This window comes from Perognathus longimembris, chromosome 16 (genome assembly GCF_023159225.1).
Source record: "Perognathus longimembris pacificus isolate PPM17 chromosome 16, ASM2315922v1, whole genome shotgun sequence".
Taxonomy (NCBI): Eukaryota; Metazoa; Chordata; class Mammalia; order Rodentia; family Heteromyidae; genus Perognathus; species Perognathus longimembris.
Window position 1 is genome coordinate 18,280,479 of NC_063176.1, and position 14,403 is coordinate 18,294,881.

General features: G+C 36.5%; 1 protein-coding gene across 6 annotated transcripts in view; it reads left to right on the forward strand.

Annotated features, from left to right (window-relative positions):
* The window catches only part of Wdfy3 (WD repeat and FYVE domain containing 3), a 250,897-nt gene that overhangs the window by 169,121 nt on the left and 67,373 nt on the right, over positions 1-14,403 (forward strand). For 5 of the 6 annotated variants that reach the window (XM_048364027.1, XM_048364026.1, XM_048364032.1 and 2 more), the window contains 7 exons: positions 165-259; positions 2,574-2,694; positions 3,221-3,438; positions 8,461-8,696; positions 10,470-10,604; positions 11,503-11,682; positions 13,102-13,335. In XM_048364027.1, the coding sequence (XP_048219984.1) occupies positions 165-259; positions 2,574-2,694; positions 3,221-3,438; positions 8,461-8,696; positions 10,470-10,604; positions 11,503-11,682; positions 13,102-13,335 (1,219 nt within the window). The remainder of the gene's footprint in view (positions 1-164; positions 260-2,573; positions 2,695-3,220; positions 3,439-8,460; positions 8,697-10,469; positions 10,605-11,502; positions 11,683-13,101; positions 13,336-14,403) is intronic. The other variant, XM_048364029.1, reaches the window with a different exon arrangement.

Here is a 14,403-nt window from a genome sequence, read left to right on the forward strand (position 1 = left end):
ATATTACCATAGATTATTCAAAAGGGAACAAACAAAATATAATTACCTAAAATTTCTTAAAACTTAAAATCAGAAATGTTATTTTGTTGTTCTTGCCTTTGTATTTTGTTGCATTAGAGAAAGAAAAATAAGCTGTATAACCTCTTTTCCTTATTTGTTTATAGGTTTGGACAGTTTATTTCTTCTACTTTGCCAACCTTTGCAGTTTGTGAGAAATTTGTAGTTATGGAAATAAATAATGAAGAGAAACTTGACACTGGTGAGTTTACCCTGGAATTTGGGAAAGATAATGATTAGCTAATTACTATGTACTGTTTTCCTCTGATACAAATTATATGTGATAATGAAAATATTAAACAACCTTCCTCCTTACTTTTTTTTCCTGTCTTTTATCACTGTTTTTCTTATGTCAAATCTATGTAATTTGTAGAAGTGTATGTTGTTTACAAAATTAATAGGATGTGAATTTTACTTTATAAATAATATCTTATTTTTAGAGTATTCATAACATTGTTCCTTTAAATGGCAAGCTCTTCTAACATTATTGGATTTTTTAAAATTACACATACAGATTTTCAGAACTAATACTTGTGAAGTGTGAATTATATCCATTTTACTGTAGTTTTCATTTTTCTGTTAAGTAGTTAGTCACTGGGAGAAAGAATATTTTACTAGAATCATCTCATAGTTATGACTCCAAGTTCATAAAAATAATACCTTTACATATCATGCATATCTTTCCCATATGTTTTCCAGTTGTGCATTCTAGCACAGGAAAATGTAGTGCAAATAGTTGAAAACTTTCTGTAGTGATCTCTGAAATTGAAATTACAAATCTTTTTTTTTAAAATTGTTACTTTCTTTAAGTAGTTGTACAAAAGATTTACCATTTAACAAAGCAGTTTCTAAATACAGTGTATCTTGCTCAATATTATCCCTTTCAACATTCTCACCCATCCCTCTCCTACCCACTCCTTCTTAATTTTGTAGGATATACATTGGATTATCAACTGTATTTTTCCCTTCTCCTCTTCATTTGTCTACCCTTTTCCCTTTGACCTCACCTCATCCCTTTCAATTGCCTGCTTCTTGTGCTTTATTCTGCTGAACTTTGGCCTTTCTAGGGAATGACACTATTAGAGTTCTCCTTTGAATCTACCATCTATCAGTTAATACATTTGTATATACTTTCATACCACCCAACTTATTAAGTTCACAATCTTTTAAGTTTTCCCTCAAACATCCAGTGCTTTCAGCCAGCTGCATATTGGCATTTTTCTGGAAGAAAAAATACCTCTGTAGTACACATTGTGGTGCTGTAAACTCTTCCTTGATCTCTAGAACACTTCAGTAACAATTGATACATAACTAAATATTTTTGTTAATATACCAAAATATCTAGGCTGGTATTATCATCACTTTATTGTCACATAAGATCATATAGAAAATAAAAAGCATTGTTACTCTAGTTAGTGAATAATGTTTATTATGTATTTGTGTTGAAAGCTGATAAAAAACCATTGGTATGATATGTTCCAAAAACCTAAAGTGACAGACGTTTTTTCCACCCTTTCAAGTAATAGGCATAATGTTCAGTATACACATCTACTAAAAGTAGTGCCTTGAATAATGATGAACATCAACCTACAGTGGCAAAGTGATCAAAGCAGTGACACGGTGTGGAATAAAGCAGCAGTTAGAGTTGCAAAATTGACCTGGAAACTGTTTCTAGAGTACATAGTTGTAAACTGTTTTGAAAATTTGGGGAGGCATAGTTGACAGAAACCTAGACATAAAAATTAATTTTTAACAAGTTGTAACTTTATTGTAGAAAGTGTTAAGAAGTAATTCTTAAGAGTGCTTGGGTCCCTATGAAAGGTAGGCTTTGGATAAGGCAGACTTCTCCCTCTTGGAAGAGGAGGCAATACTGAATTCCCTTTGGTGACCTGGAAGGTCCCCATAATGCACAGATACAATTTAATGTTAGTAGTAGTCCTTGACCTAAACAAGTAAAAGTGTATAAACCCATGGTGAAGTTTTGCTTGAGCCTCAATTTCAGCATAAAGTATATTGCTGCTTGTGAGCAGCATCACAGCCTGAACTGACGCCTGGCCCTGGGTTTCCCTGAGAGCCACTGAGATCCTGTTTACCTCTCTGCCCTTTCCAGTTTCTCCTGCATTTGTATACCTTTGCATCTACTGGAAAGTAATTCTTACTTTCCTCGATGTGTTGTACATTATGCCTTCTGTGTTTGTTTGTTTAAAATCTGGTACATTAAACTGTATCCTTCAAGAATAATCAAGAAATAAGCTGTCTGGGGATGGGCATTTTGTTTTAATTATTTTTCTTCCTATGGTACTTATTGATAGCTTCCCTCCTGTTAAGTAGAGCTTAGATGATGCCTGTTATCAATAAAGAGAACTTTGAACTTTAACCCTCTTTATCCACTTTAGTAGACAGCACTTATACAAAAATAAGTTTACCAGGATACTATTTTTATGACCTATCAAAAATCACATTGGAAATTTTAGTTTATCTTCTGAGGTTATTTAATGTATTTATTGTCATTTCAGGAACTGAAGAAGAATTTGGAGGTCTTATATCTGCTAATCTTATACTTTTGAGGAACAGACTTCTGGATATATTGCTAAAACTAGTTTATACATCTAAAGAAAAAACAAGCATTAATTTGCAGTAAGAGATTTTTTTTTTTTAGTAGTAGTTTGAACTCGGGTCCTTGTGGACACTTTATTGCTGAGCCATGCCTTCAGCCCCAATTCTTGCTGTTTGTTTTTGCGATATGGTCTCTATTCCTATCCAGATAGAGGCCTGGGTGCAATTCTTCTACGTTAGGCTTAATCATAAATGAAATAACAAGCATATACCACTTTGTCCAGCTGTCACTGAAAAGAGTTCTTGCAGAATTTTCTGCCCAGGTTGCCTTCGTTGCCACAGCTTCCACAGTTGCTAGGATTGCATGTGTAATCCACAAACATCTGGCAGTAAAACCTTTTAGAATTGAGGCTACTCTATACTATGTACTGTTACCAGTTTATTCATATCTGCAAAAGTAGGAATGGCCACAAATTTTAGGATTTATTTTATCCTTGAAATTTATAGTCTTTTAAGAATTAAATCAAGTCATATGTTTCTTCTTAATTTTAAAATCTTAATTCCTGAAATTAATCTTATTACTTTGTATCCATCCGTCTTTGAATAGAGCTTGTGAAGAACTGGTCAAGACCCTGGGCTTTGACTGGGTCATGATGTTTATGGAAGAACACTTGCATCCCACCACAGTTACAGCGGCCATGAGGATTCTTGTCGTCTTGCTTAGTAATCAGTCTATTCTCATCAAATTTAAAGAAGGACTCAGTGGTGGAGGATGGCTTGAACAAACGGATTCTGTCTTAACTAATAAGATTGGAACTGTATTAGGTATGATGGAACTTTTATGAGTAGATGCTTTAAAATAAGCTATTTTGTTTTGTTTTTAAATGTCAAGTAAACTCATACTGGCCAGTTTGTGTCATTAAGTTTTAGCTAATGATAGAAAAGCTTAGATATTTCAAATTCAAACTTAAGTCAGATAGAATAGTAAGATATGAAAGCTGAGAGAATTTTTCATGATTTGTTTCTTAGCAGGTCCTCTTCTTATATGTTAGTAAATAGCAACTTTTTAGTATAACAGAATTAATAGTAATATTTCTTTTGTTTACTTTGTCACTGATCACTATGTGATTTAGTTCATTTGCAGAATAACTATAAAGTATAAATATCATATTTATTTTACAGATTACAAAACCAAAGGATAAAATCATCATTGTAAACATGACAGTAACAGCCAGGAATCGTCACAATCTCAATCTTAAGTCATTCAAATCTATAGTCCATACTTATAACAGTTACACTGTGTTGCTACTTAAGAACTTGAGCTTGGTCCCTGTTTCTGCTAAAGCTCCTTATTCTCTGCTTTCTAGTGTTCCTATTTTTCTATGTTAGATATCTTCAAATTGACATTTTTGTTTATATTAATGAAAGTATAATTATTCAATTCTTTTTTTTTTTTTTTTGGCCAGTCCTGGGCCTTGGACTCAGGGCCTGAGCACTGTCCCTGGCTTCTTCCCGCTCAAGGCTAGCACTCCGCCACTTGAGCCACAGCGCCGCTTCTGGCCGTTTTCTGTATATATGGTGCTGGGGAATCGAACCTAGGGCCTCGTGTATCCGAGGCAGGCACTCTTGCCACTAGGCTATATCCCCAGCCCCAATTATTCAATTCTTAACCTACTTTAAAATATTTGCCACTGTAACATTTCATATATACAATGGTGGTCTTTCTGACCTCAAGGAGCTTATATTATGTTGAAAGGTTCTATTTTCTCTGTTAGATGGGAAATTAGGATCAAAATGTGTAGTTTACTTTTAAAATATAAAAGTTTAAATATCTAGATATTACCTGTACCATGTTAAATGTCAAAATGAATGACAGGAAGACAGAAGTTTCAATATGATACCCATACCATTTTATGATGAAAATACAGAAAATGCCTGAAAAAAATGTAGTATATGATATAGAAGGGATACTATTTTTATTTCACTGTGAAATGATTTCTCAAGAACATTATCTTCTTTAAAATATATTTGAAGTTGAGTACTGGTGCCTTATGTCTGTAATTCTGGCTACTCAGAAGACTGAAATCTGGGGATCACTGTTCAAAGCCAATCCATGCAGGAAAGTTCATGAGACTCTTACCTCCAATTAAATACCAAAAAGCCAGAAGTGGAGCTGTGAACACTCAAATGGTAGAGTACTAGCCTTGAGCAAAAAAACGCTCAGGGACAGCTCCCAGGCCTTGAAGACACACCTACACACACACTTAAAAATAGATAAAATATATTTTGAAATTATTATTAAGGTTGTTACTAGAGTATTGGGACAAAACCTTCAGTTCACAGAGTCTCAGCATGCCAATTTGAAAGACCAGTAGTGGTAAGGGATAGAGAATGGAGATACATTGAACATGGTCATGTCAGAAAGAATGAGGTTCATAGATCCCAAGTCCTTCTTTGGGTTACTGGCATGAGCTTCCAGATTATATAGGAAGAGGCAAGAAGAATACACCAGTAATCAGTCTTGATTAAATTCTGATTTGATTGATTAGGATTGGTCAGACAGGGCCTGGTCACAATGAGGAAGTCATTACTAACCAATGGGTAGATTTAACTCCTGTCACAAAAGGCTTATTGATTGGTCCAGTGGAATCCAAACTTATAGTAGGATAGCCTCAGAAAGCAAGGTTGAAGAGGAAAAATAAAGGCAGAAAACAGGCAAAATGGAATTAGTGCTGTCCATTAGATGCCACTGTCAAAGTCATCATTTCATTTCTATAAAGGTCATTTTCTTCAGCAACCACTTACTGTTGATAGAGGACCCAGGAATCTTGGTGTAGAAGATCTTGACAGGTTGGGAAAACTTTGTTTTCTGTGCCTTTTGTGGGATGAGATTGGTCAGCTACCCCTGGTTATAGCACTTCAACAGGAGTCGAGGCAGATAAAGGAGAATCTCGAACTCAAAGTAGGGATGCCTGCTCTAGTTAACTTGTGAGCCTCAGGCCCATGAGTGCTTTTCAGAAAAAGCAGTTTCTAACTAGGTACCTGTTTTAGAGATACTTTTGTGCTTGGAAAAATAGGCCACCATTTCCCAGGGCACAGAGGAAAAACATAACCTACAAATGTGGTTATTATGAACAGTTTTGTAGCAGGAAATTGAGCTTATCCACCTTAAGAATAGCTACTAGAAAACTGGGTGTGGTAGTACTTAACACCTGTAATCTCCTTCTTCAGGGGATACAGGTAGATAGATGCCAAATTGTGATTTGAAAGCTAGCCTGGTCTGCTCTGTCTTAAAGAAATAAAGGAAGAACCAAGGAGTGGAGGAGAAGGTGGGGGGGAGGGAATTAGTTATTCTAGAGAATAAATAAACACTATGAAAAACATGAATAAACATGAGTTCTGTTAAATATGCAAGTTCTGATTAATCACATTGCTTTTTTAAAGGCCAAACATAGTAGTAATAATGAACCCTAAGAAAAAATTTTGTCAAAATTTTTGATACTAACTCATTTGGCCATCAGGACTCTGGAGACAAGCATATGTTTTAGTAAAAATTAGGTTTTGAAGGAAATATGAAACTTAGTAAGTATAAATTAAGAATTGTTTACTCTAATTAGGATATACTATTTTTTTTCATATAACATTTCTGGACCAAGCACTAGCAGTGTCAAAGAATCTGCCTCCTGTCCTGGGCCTCTTCTATCCTGTGTTGTTTCAGGAATATTAGAAAGGTTCTGAGAAGGTTAAAAGGGGTGCCACTGATGGGGATGCATTTTACCCCTAACTGCTGTTAAATGGCACCTCGATACCTATCAGTCCTGGCTTTGTGCCTTAGAATTTGCCTGTCCTTTATTAATACCTTCTTGTGCAGTGCACATGCCACCCAAATACCATAAAAGGAATCTAGGTACTCTGTTTTTCCCACTCCTCTAGATACTCAATTTCTTAATTTATAATTTTTTTACTGCATCCACCTAACACTTATTTGCAAGTATGACAGGTGCATATATCTTCTCATTGGAGTCTATTTCTTCTTCATCTGATGTGCAGCCTAATGATTTTGACTTTTCAATTCAAATTTATTAGTTCCTGTCAAAATGCTTTTGTAAAAATTCCACCTAGGTGTAATTTGAATCTGAATTCATGTCTAATTGTTAATATTATGCTAAATATTCTTTCAGACTCATAGGGGGAAATTATTATAAACTCTTAGAAAGGAAAATGAAAACCCTAGTATTGGATTTACTTTTTGTATTTTTCTATTTTTATTGTATTTCCTGTAGTTGGGAGATCTGAACAAAGGCCTCTTGCATTCTAAGTAAGCACTCTGATGTAGAGTTACACTCACAGCCCAGTAGTATTGGTTCACTTTTTAGGATCTGAAATTTAATTGAAATATAATGTATAAAATTCCCATTTGTATTAATTGGGGGAAGGGAGTGTTTCTGACACAAAGGCCAGTCCAGCCTTGACCTCCCAAATGCTAAGCTTTCAGGTATGTACCACATACCCAGTTTATATAAAGTTTTATTTATCAAATAATTTATCAATTTTTATTTTATCTCATATTTGTATTTTATTATTTATCAAATAATTTATGAAAAAGATTGACCCAGTGTCATAAAATATGACCAGTTCTTTTCAGAAATGTGGTAGTCTCATTGACAGGAGCAAAGGAGGCAGCGTAATCTATACACTGTGAAATGCCAACACCACACCATATCCTACTGCTGGTAGTAGTTAACCTTGAGGTTTTAATAAGGAGCATATTCTCTATGTTGCAAAATGATACTAAAGCTTAGAATGTGGATATTGCTCTGTTTGTATGATGTACAGGCTCTGGTTTAATCCCCAGTAAATAAGTGTCTGAATCATATATTCATTGTTCATTAGTTCTTCACATATTGTCTTCTATTTACAAAAGATCTTGACTGAAAAATTTGGCCAAAAGAACCATGCTTGAGTAGTATCCTAAAAACCATGTGTAATAGAGGAAGCAGGATTGAAAGAAACACTGGTGCTGTATATGCATCATTAAGAAGCACTGAGGGGCTGGGGAGATAGCCTAGTGGCAAGCGTGCCTGCCTCGGATACACGAGGCCCTAGTTTCGATTCCCCAGCACCACATATACAGAAAACGGCCAGAAGCGGCGCTGTGGCTCAAGTGCAGAGTGCTAGCCTTGAGCGGGAAGAAGCCAGGGACAGTGCTTAGGCCCTGAGTCCAAGGCCCAGGACTGGCCAAAAAAAAAAAAAGAAGCACTGGGGATTTCTTGAAAGGGCTGGTTTGTTTCAGAGTATTCTGAGAGACCAGGTCAACTTGTGTGGAACTACAGAGAAATTTGTAATCGCTTTTCCTGGCAGTTTCGCAACAGAGAAATAACCATTTTGTATTTTCATTTAATCTTGCCTATAACTCTGTAGATAATTTAAAGTTGACTGTTTTAGAATAACTTTTCAGGCCACCTGAAATATACTATTTATCAAGTATATTTTATAGCATCTTCCATTTGGTGGTGCTTCCAATTACTTAGTTCTTTGAAAATACAAGCAATAATGTTAGAGATCTTCTGAAGTCATTCTCTTAATGAGTCGAATTTATATCACTTGAAGCACTTTCAAACACAATCTGATTGCCTCAGCTATGTTGCAAAATCTGTATTGTAATAGGTTTGCTAGTCAAGCAGATGGCAAATAAAAAAACCTGGCTAAACAATGAATTCAACATTTGAATAGTTATTTGCCTGTGTTAATATGAATATTTGGGATACATACTAAGTTACTCCCTTCTTTGTTACTGACGCGTGATTATGATTGTTCGTTTCATTCTTGTATTTCCTCTTCTCTTAGGGTTCAATGTGGGCAGGAGTGCCGGTGGGAGATGGACGGTCAGGGAGATTAACCGGGATGCCTGTCATTTTCCTGGTTTTCCAGTTCTCCAGTCATTTCTTCCTAAACACACTAATGTCCCTGCCCTTTATTTCCTCCTCATGGCCTTGTTTCTGCAGCAGCCAGTTAGTGAGCTGCCTGAGAACCTGCAGGTCAGTGTGCCTGTCACCAGCAGCCGATGTAAGCAGGGTTGCCAGGTAGGAATTACCTAGTAAGGTGGAACTGTAACTCTTTAAACCAAACAATGGCTCTAGGATAGAGGACTAATCACAGTGAAGACACCTCTCAGTCCTATCACTTTCTTACATTTAAGATTGGGATAGAAAACTCTGAAAATTCTATAGGTAATTTTCCCAAAAATAAGTCCTTTGTCACTGTTTGGCCTTTTCCCCTGTATTCTTATGATTATCTATGCCTGAGGACTTTGGTTTATTTTAATGATGATTTAAAGGATTTTCAGTACTGAAATTTTTGGTAGAAATATAATACCATTTTTAAAAAAATAGCCAGGAGTCTGTGGCTCATGCCTATAATCCTAGCTACTGGTGAGACTGAGATATGAGGCTCAAGGTTCAAAGACAACCTAGACAGGAAAATCATGACACTTCTATCTCCAAGTAATCACCAAAATGCCCAAAGTGAAGCTGTGACTCAAGTGGTAGAGTTCTAGCTTAAGCTCAAAAGCTCAAGGACAGTGACCAGGCCTTGAGTTCATGCCCCAGGACTAGCACAATAATAATAATAACAACAACAATGGCAATAAAACAAATGGAGTAAACTAGCCTGTAATCTTAGCTACTCATGAGGTTGAGTTATTTGGAGAGAGATTTGAAGCCATGCCAGGCAAAAAGTCCACAAGACTCTTAAATCCAGCACAAATGCTAGAAATGGAGCTGGTGGCTCATGTGGTAAAGTGCCAACCTTGAGTGAAAAAGCCAAGGAAGAACACAATATCTTGAGCTCAAGTACCAGTACCAGTACCAGCAGCGCCAGAAAAAACAAACAAGCAAAAACAAAAAAAACAATGGTATAGGTGCAAGTTCTAACAAACAGTTTAAATCCCTTGATGATAGATTACATCCAAATTTGGAAAACAGTGGGGCTTTATTTGACTTCTAATTGAAGACTTGTAAATGTCTACAGTGTGTATTTATAGTTTTACAAAGATTTAGGGATTTAGCTTTTAAGTCAGTTATGCTTCTATCAAATGCCTAATGATAATCAAATCAATTCTAGCAGTTGACAAACCTTTTAAGTGAAATCACCTAGATAGTAATAGATTCAGTCAAGGTAAAGATTTATATGTAGCAGAATTTGCTTTTACAGTTTTCGAAGCACACTGGCACTATGGGCATAAAATATAAAACTGTTCAGAATAAATTTTATTTTGTTAAATCTTATCTGCAAGTAGTCTAAATTTGAATTAGAACATTGCTGGGAATGAAGGAAAGTGAGTTTATCCTGCTTCTTAAAAGATCCCACTTAGGGGCTGGGAATATGGCCTAGTGGCAAGAGTGCTTGCTTGCCTCCTACACATGAAGCTCTCGGTTTGATTCCCCAGCACCACATATATGGAAAACGGCCAGAAGGGGCGCTGTGGCTCAGGTGGCAGAGTGCTAGGCTAGCCTTGAGCGGGAAGAAGCCAGGGATAGTGCTCAGGCCCTGAGTCCAAGGCCCAGGGACCAGGACTGGCCAAAAAAAAAGATCCCACTTCGAATCATTACTTCTGTAATTTCTTTACCAATTGCTGTGTATTTTATTTAGAAAAGCAGTGTTTAAAATATAGGTGCTAGCTAAGACAAGACAATATATAAGTATAAAAATGATAGGAGATGATCAAGTATTCATCTCTTTACCATTGTTTACTTTAAAAAACTAATTTCAAGTATATTTTAGAATACTAAACTTTATAAGGGTCTCCTGAAAAAGACTTCTTAGGGACTAATCTTTAATTGTGTTGCCCTCTGCAGTTTGACCTGGATTCTATATGGACATTTATCTTTGGAGTTCCTGCCTCCAGTGGGACTGTGGTCTCCTCTATCCACAATGTGTGTACAGAGGCTGCTTTTCTTCTGTTGGGAATGCTCCGTAGCATGCTGAATTCAGTAAGTTGCTGGACACTAGGCCTTTTGATCATCTGCCTATGGTTATTTTTAAGAGAGAATCCACTTACTATTTATTATACCTATTGGTTTACTATATGGTTACTGTAACCTCAGACTGTTTTGTTATCTTTAAGGACAGACCAGGTAGTGCTAAGACCACAGACTGGAGTTGGGGTGTGGCCTGGATGGTAGAGAGTGCCTGCCATGCATGAGGCCCAGGTTCAGTCTCCTGCACTATAAAATAAAAAGAATCACCCAAAAGAGACCAAAGTTCACCCTCTGGTATATCAAGTGTGCTAACTTCTGTTTGCCTCAGTTTCCTCAGTAAAAAGGCTAAGGGAATTTGCCTAGTAGGATTGTTTTGTAGATTTAATGAGGTAGCCTATTCATAAAATCCAAGGGTGCCTGATATATGGGAGTTTCTTCCTAAACATTAACTGATACTGAGTGAGTATTATTGGCTTTTTCATTGTATTGTCCAGTGCCTAGGAGTATTCTTGGTTTGTACAGTGTGAGTCTAAGAAAGGTAAAGTGCATCGTTCATCATTTTTCTTATTCCTCACCCTCTGTTAGTATGTACTGTGAGTCAGTATTGAAGGCAGCCACTAGGGTACCAGCCATGTTTGGAGTGTATTAGGAATAATCAAAACCACTGAGTCTAGTTACTTCAGCTGTGAGTGCTATAGTATCCTGTCAGCTTGTAGAGGTATTGTTTTTACTACAGTTAACTTCTTGATTTATTTGTATTTGTATATACACATGTCACTGCTCATGTGTATGGTTTATAGAGTTCTGGATCCTTGGTACGTACAATTTTAGAAGAGTGGTAGATTTTTAAAGTAATCTTTAGATGCAGCAGTTTCTCTCACATGCTGTTTTTCTCTTCTCCCTGTTGCAGCCCTGGCAGTCAGAAGAAGAGGGGTCTTGGCTTCGAGAATATCCCGTGACCCTGATGCAGTTCTTCAGATACTTATATCACAATGTCCCAGACCTTGCCTCCATGTGGATGAGCCCTGAGTTTTTATGTGCCTTAGCAGCAACTGTCTTCCCCTTCAATATTCGACCTTACTCAGAGATGGTAGGAAAGGGGGAGGAAAATGGCAAAACTGGAATTAGTCTGTTCAGTGGTTAGCAGATTTTTTTTGACTATCTTTTAAATTTCTGGCCAAGTTACAGTTTCATAATTTGATATGCTATCTCTTAGATCATTGTCAGGTGTCTCTAGCTCCCCACACATGCCTTCTGCTATCCCCTGAAACAACAGTGAACTCTACTTGCTGTCTACATTTGTCATATTTTTGTTAGTAATTTCCTTCTCGAGGTAGTTGTTGATTCGTTTATTTCATGTGAAAATGGCTGCAAAGTTACAAAATATTTTTTATGGGTAATAGAACTCTGGTCAGGAAAACTATTTCTTTTTTCATTTCACGAAGTAGGAATTGTCTGGATTTAATTTGTACAGTTAAATAACATAAAATGTATAGTACATGTATTTTTCTCCTGCTGGCTTTTCTTATTCACTCAACTTGTTTGTTCTACCCAAACAGAAGATGTTCATTAAAACAAAGGTACTTAGTGGCAAGAGTGCTTGCCTCCTACACATGAAGCTCTCAGTTCGATTCCCCAGCACCACATACATGGAAAATGGCCAGAGGGGGCGCTGTGGCTCAAGTGGCAGAGTGCTAGCCTTGAGCAAGAAGAGGCCAGGGACGGTGCTCAGGCCCTGAGTCCAAGGCCCAGGACTGGCCAAAAAAATAAATAAATAAATAAAATAAAACAAAGGTATTCCCTTATAACACTTGAGGATATTTCATCTTCTATCATGTCCTGCATAGAATAAACTACCTCCTCATACTATATTTTTCTATATATAAAGGTAAAATACCCATTCAAAGTTTTTATGGAGATTTTTAAGAGAAAAACTGACACAAGACCTTGACACTCTGTTTTGTGTATAATCCTCACTTTGGGTAAATATGAGACCCTCAATATATATTTAAATATCTTTTCATAATCAGCATTGTTAACCTATCTGCTAGTCTATCTTTTCCATTTGGGTTAAAATTGGGAATAGCTTTTTATGTTATTTTAATTATTTTGGTTTTTTTTCACTTACAAAACTTGAGTGAGCATTTCTACTACATTTATGCCAGATATCTATCTGTAGTTTTGTGACATTAGATTTGTCACTAGGTAATCTTTGAAAATGAAAATGTGGCCATCCCCATTATTATTTCTTCATTTAATTTAAGTAGTTATCCATCATAGATTTGTAATCTACATAAAGTAGACAAGACCATATGTTTAGTAACCATGACATATGGTGCCAGGTACCTTGAAAGCCAGGGTCATGTGAACTCAAATGGAATAATGTGCTGAGTAGCATAACAGGAGGTGAAAACTAAGGAAATGCTGCTGCTGCTTCAGTTTTATTTTTAGCTAACGCACAAGTTAAAATGTCATGTAGGATCTAATGTGATTCACTTGATTTCACTAGGTTACTGATCTTGATGATGAAGTTGGATCTCCAGCCGAAGAGTTTAAGGCCTTTGCAGCGGACACAGGAATGAACAGGAGCCAATCAGAATACTGCAATGTGGGCACCAAGACATACCTGACCAATCACCCAGCTAAAAAGTTCGTGTTTGACTTTATGCGGGTCTTAATAATAGACAACCTGTGTCTTACCCCAGCCAGCAAGCAAACTCCACTGATTGATCTTTTGTTGGAGGTAATGACAAAGAAATGCATAGACACACATTAATAGTCACCTGAGTTCTGTATTCTTTCCTGATACAGTTCCAGTTGCTTTTAGATTTCTAATTCTTCTGAGTTACATGTGTGCAGAATATACCAAAGGTTATGAAAACATTTTAATTCTATATGTGCTTTAGACCCTACCAATTTCTTACAATTTTTTTTCATTTCTTCAAGCATTTGCTTCAATCCTTTATCATTTACCCTTGAGGATTTGGCAAACTTTTTCCATGAAAGGCCAGGTAGTAAATATTTTAGGCTTTGTAATCATTATACTCTGTATCATAATTCTTCACCAGTAGTACTATTGTAGTATGAAAGGAGCTCTAGACATTATAGGAGGCAGTGAGCAGCATGACTGTTTCAATAAAACTTTCTCTACAAAAATGCACAGGCTGGATTTGTCCAACAGGCCACAGTGTGGCAACTACTTCCTAGATATTGATCATACTCGCCGCTCACTCATCATTGCCATCTGTCATTCCTGTTACTTACCCAGGGTAGCCTATGATACAGTGTATTGCACATTGTGGTTGCTCACTATGCACTTACTGAATTTTCCCCAAGGTAAAACTGAATTCTGGTTATACGGATCAGTGGTGCATCACAAAATGAGAGTAGCTCTGAGCCTTCAGTGGCCTCCCTGCTGGTTCTAGAAATTTACCATCCCTGAAAACCATTTAAAAATGTTCCTCTGAAGGTGAGGATGTAGCTCAGTGATTGAGTGCACTGTCTAGAATGTACAAGGACCTGCTCATAAACAGCAACAAAATGTTTATCTAGAGTAATGTCCAAAGAAAGTAATGGAAAATCTTGTAACTAATCATATTCTTTTAGCTAAGTCATGTAAATATGGAATGGTTTAAGTCCTATAAATACAGAATGGAGCTCTCTGCTCCCTCTAGTGGCTAATGCAATTAACCTTTCTTTTAAAGTAATGTTTTATACTATTGTAAAGAGGGGTTACAGTTACATAAGTAAGGAAATGAGTACAGTGTTACCCTACCCCCACTTGTAAAGTTCATTTCCAACATAGTGTCTT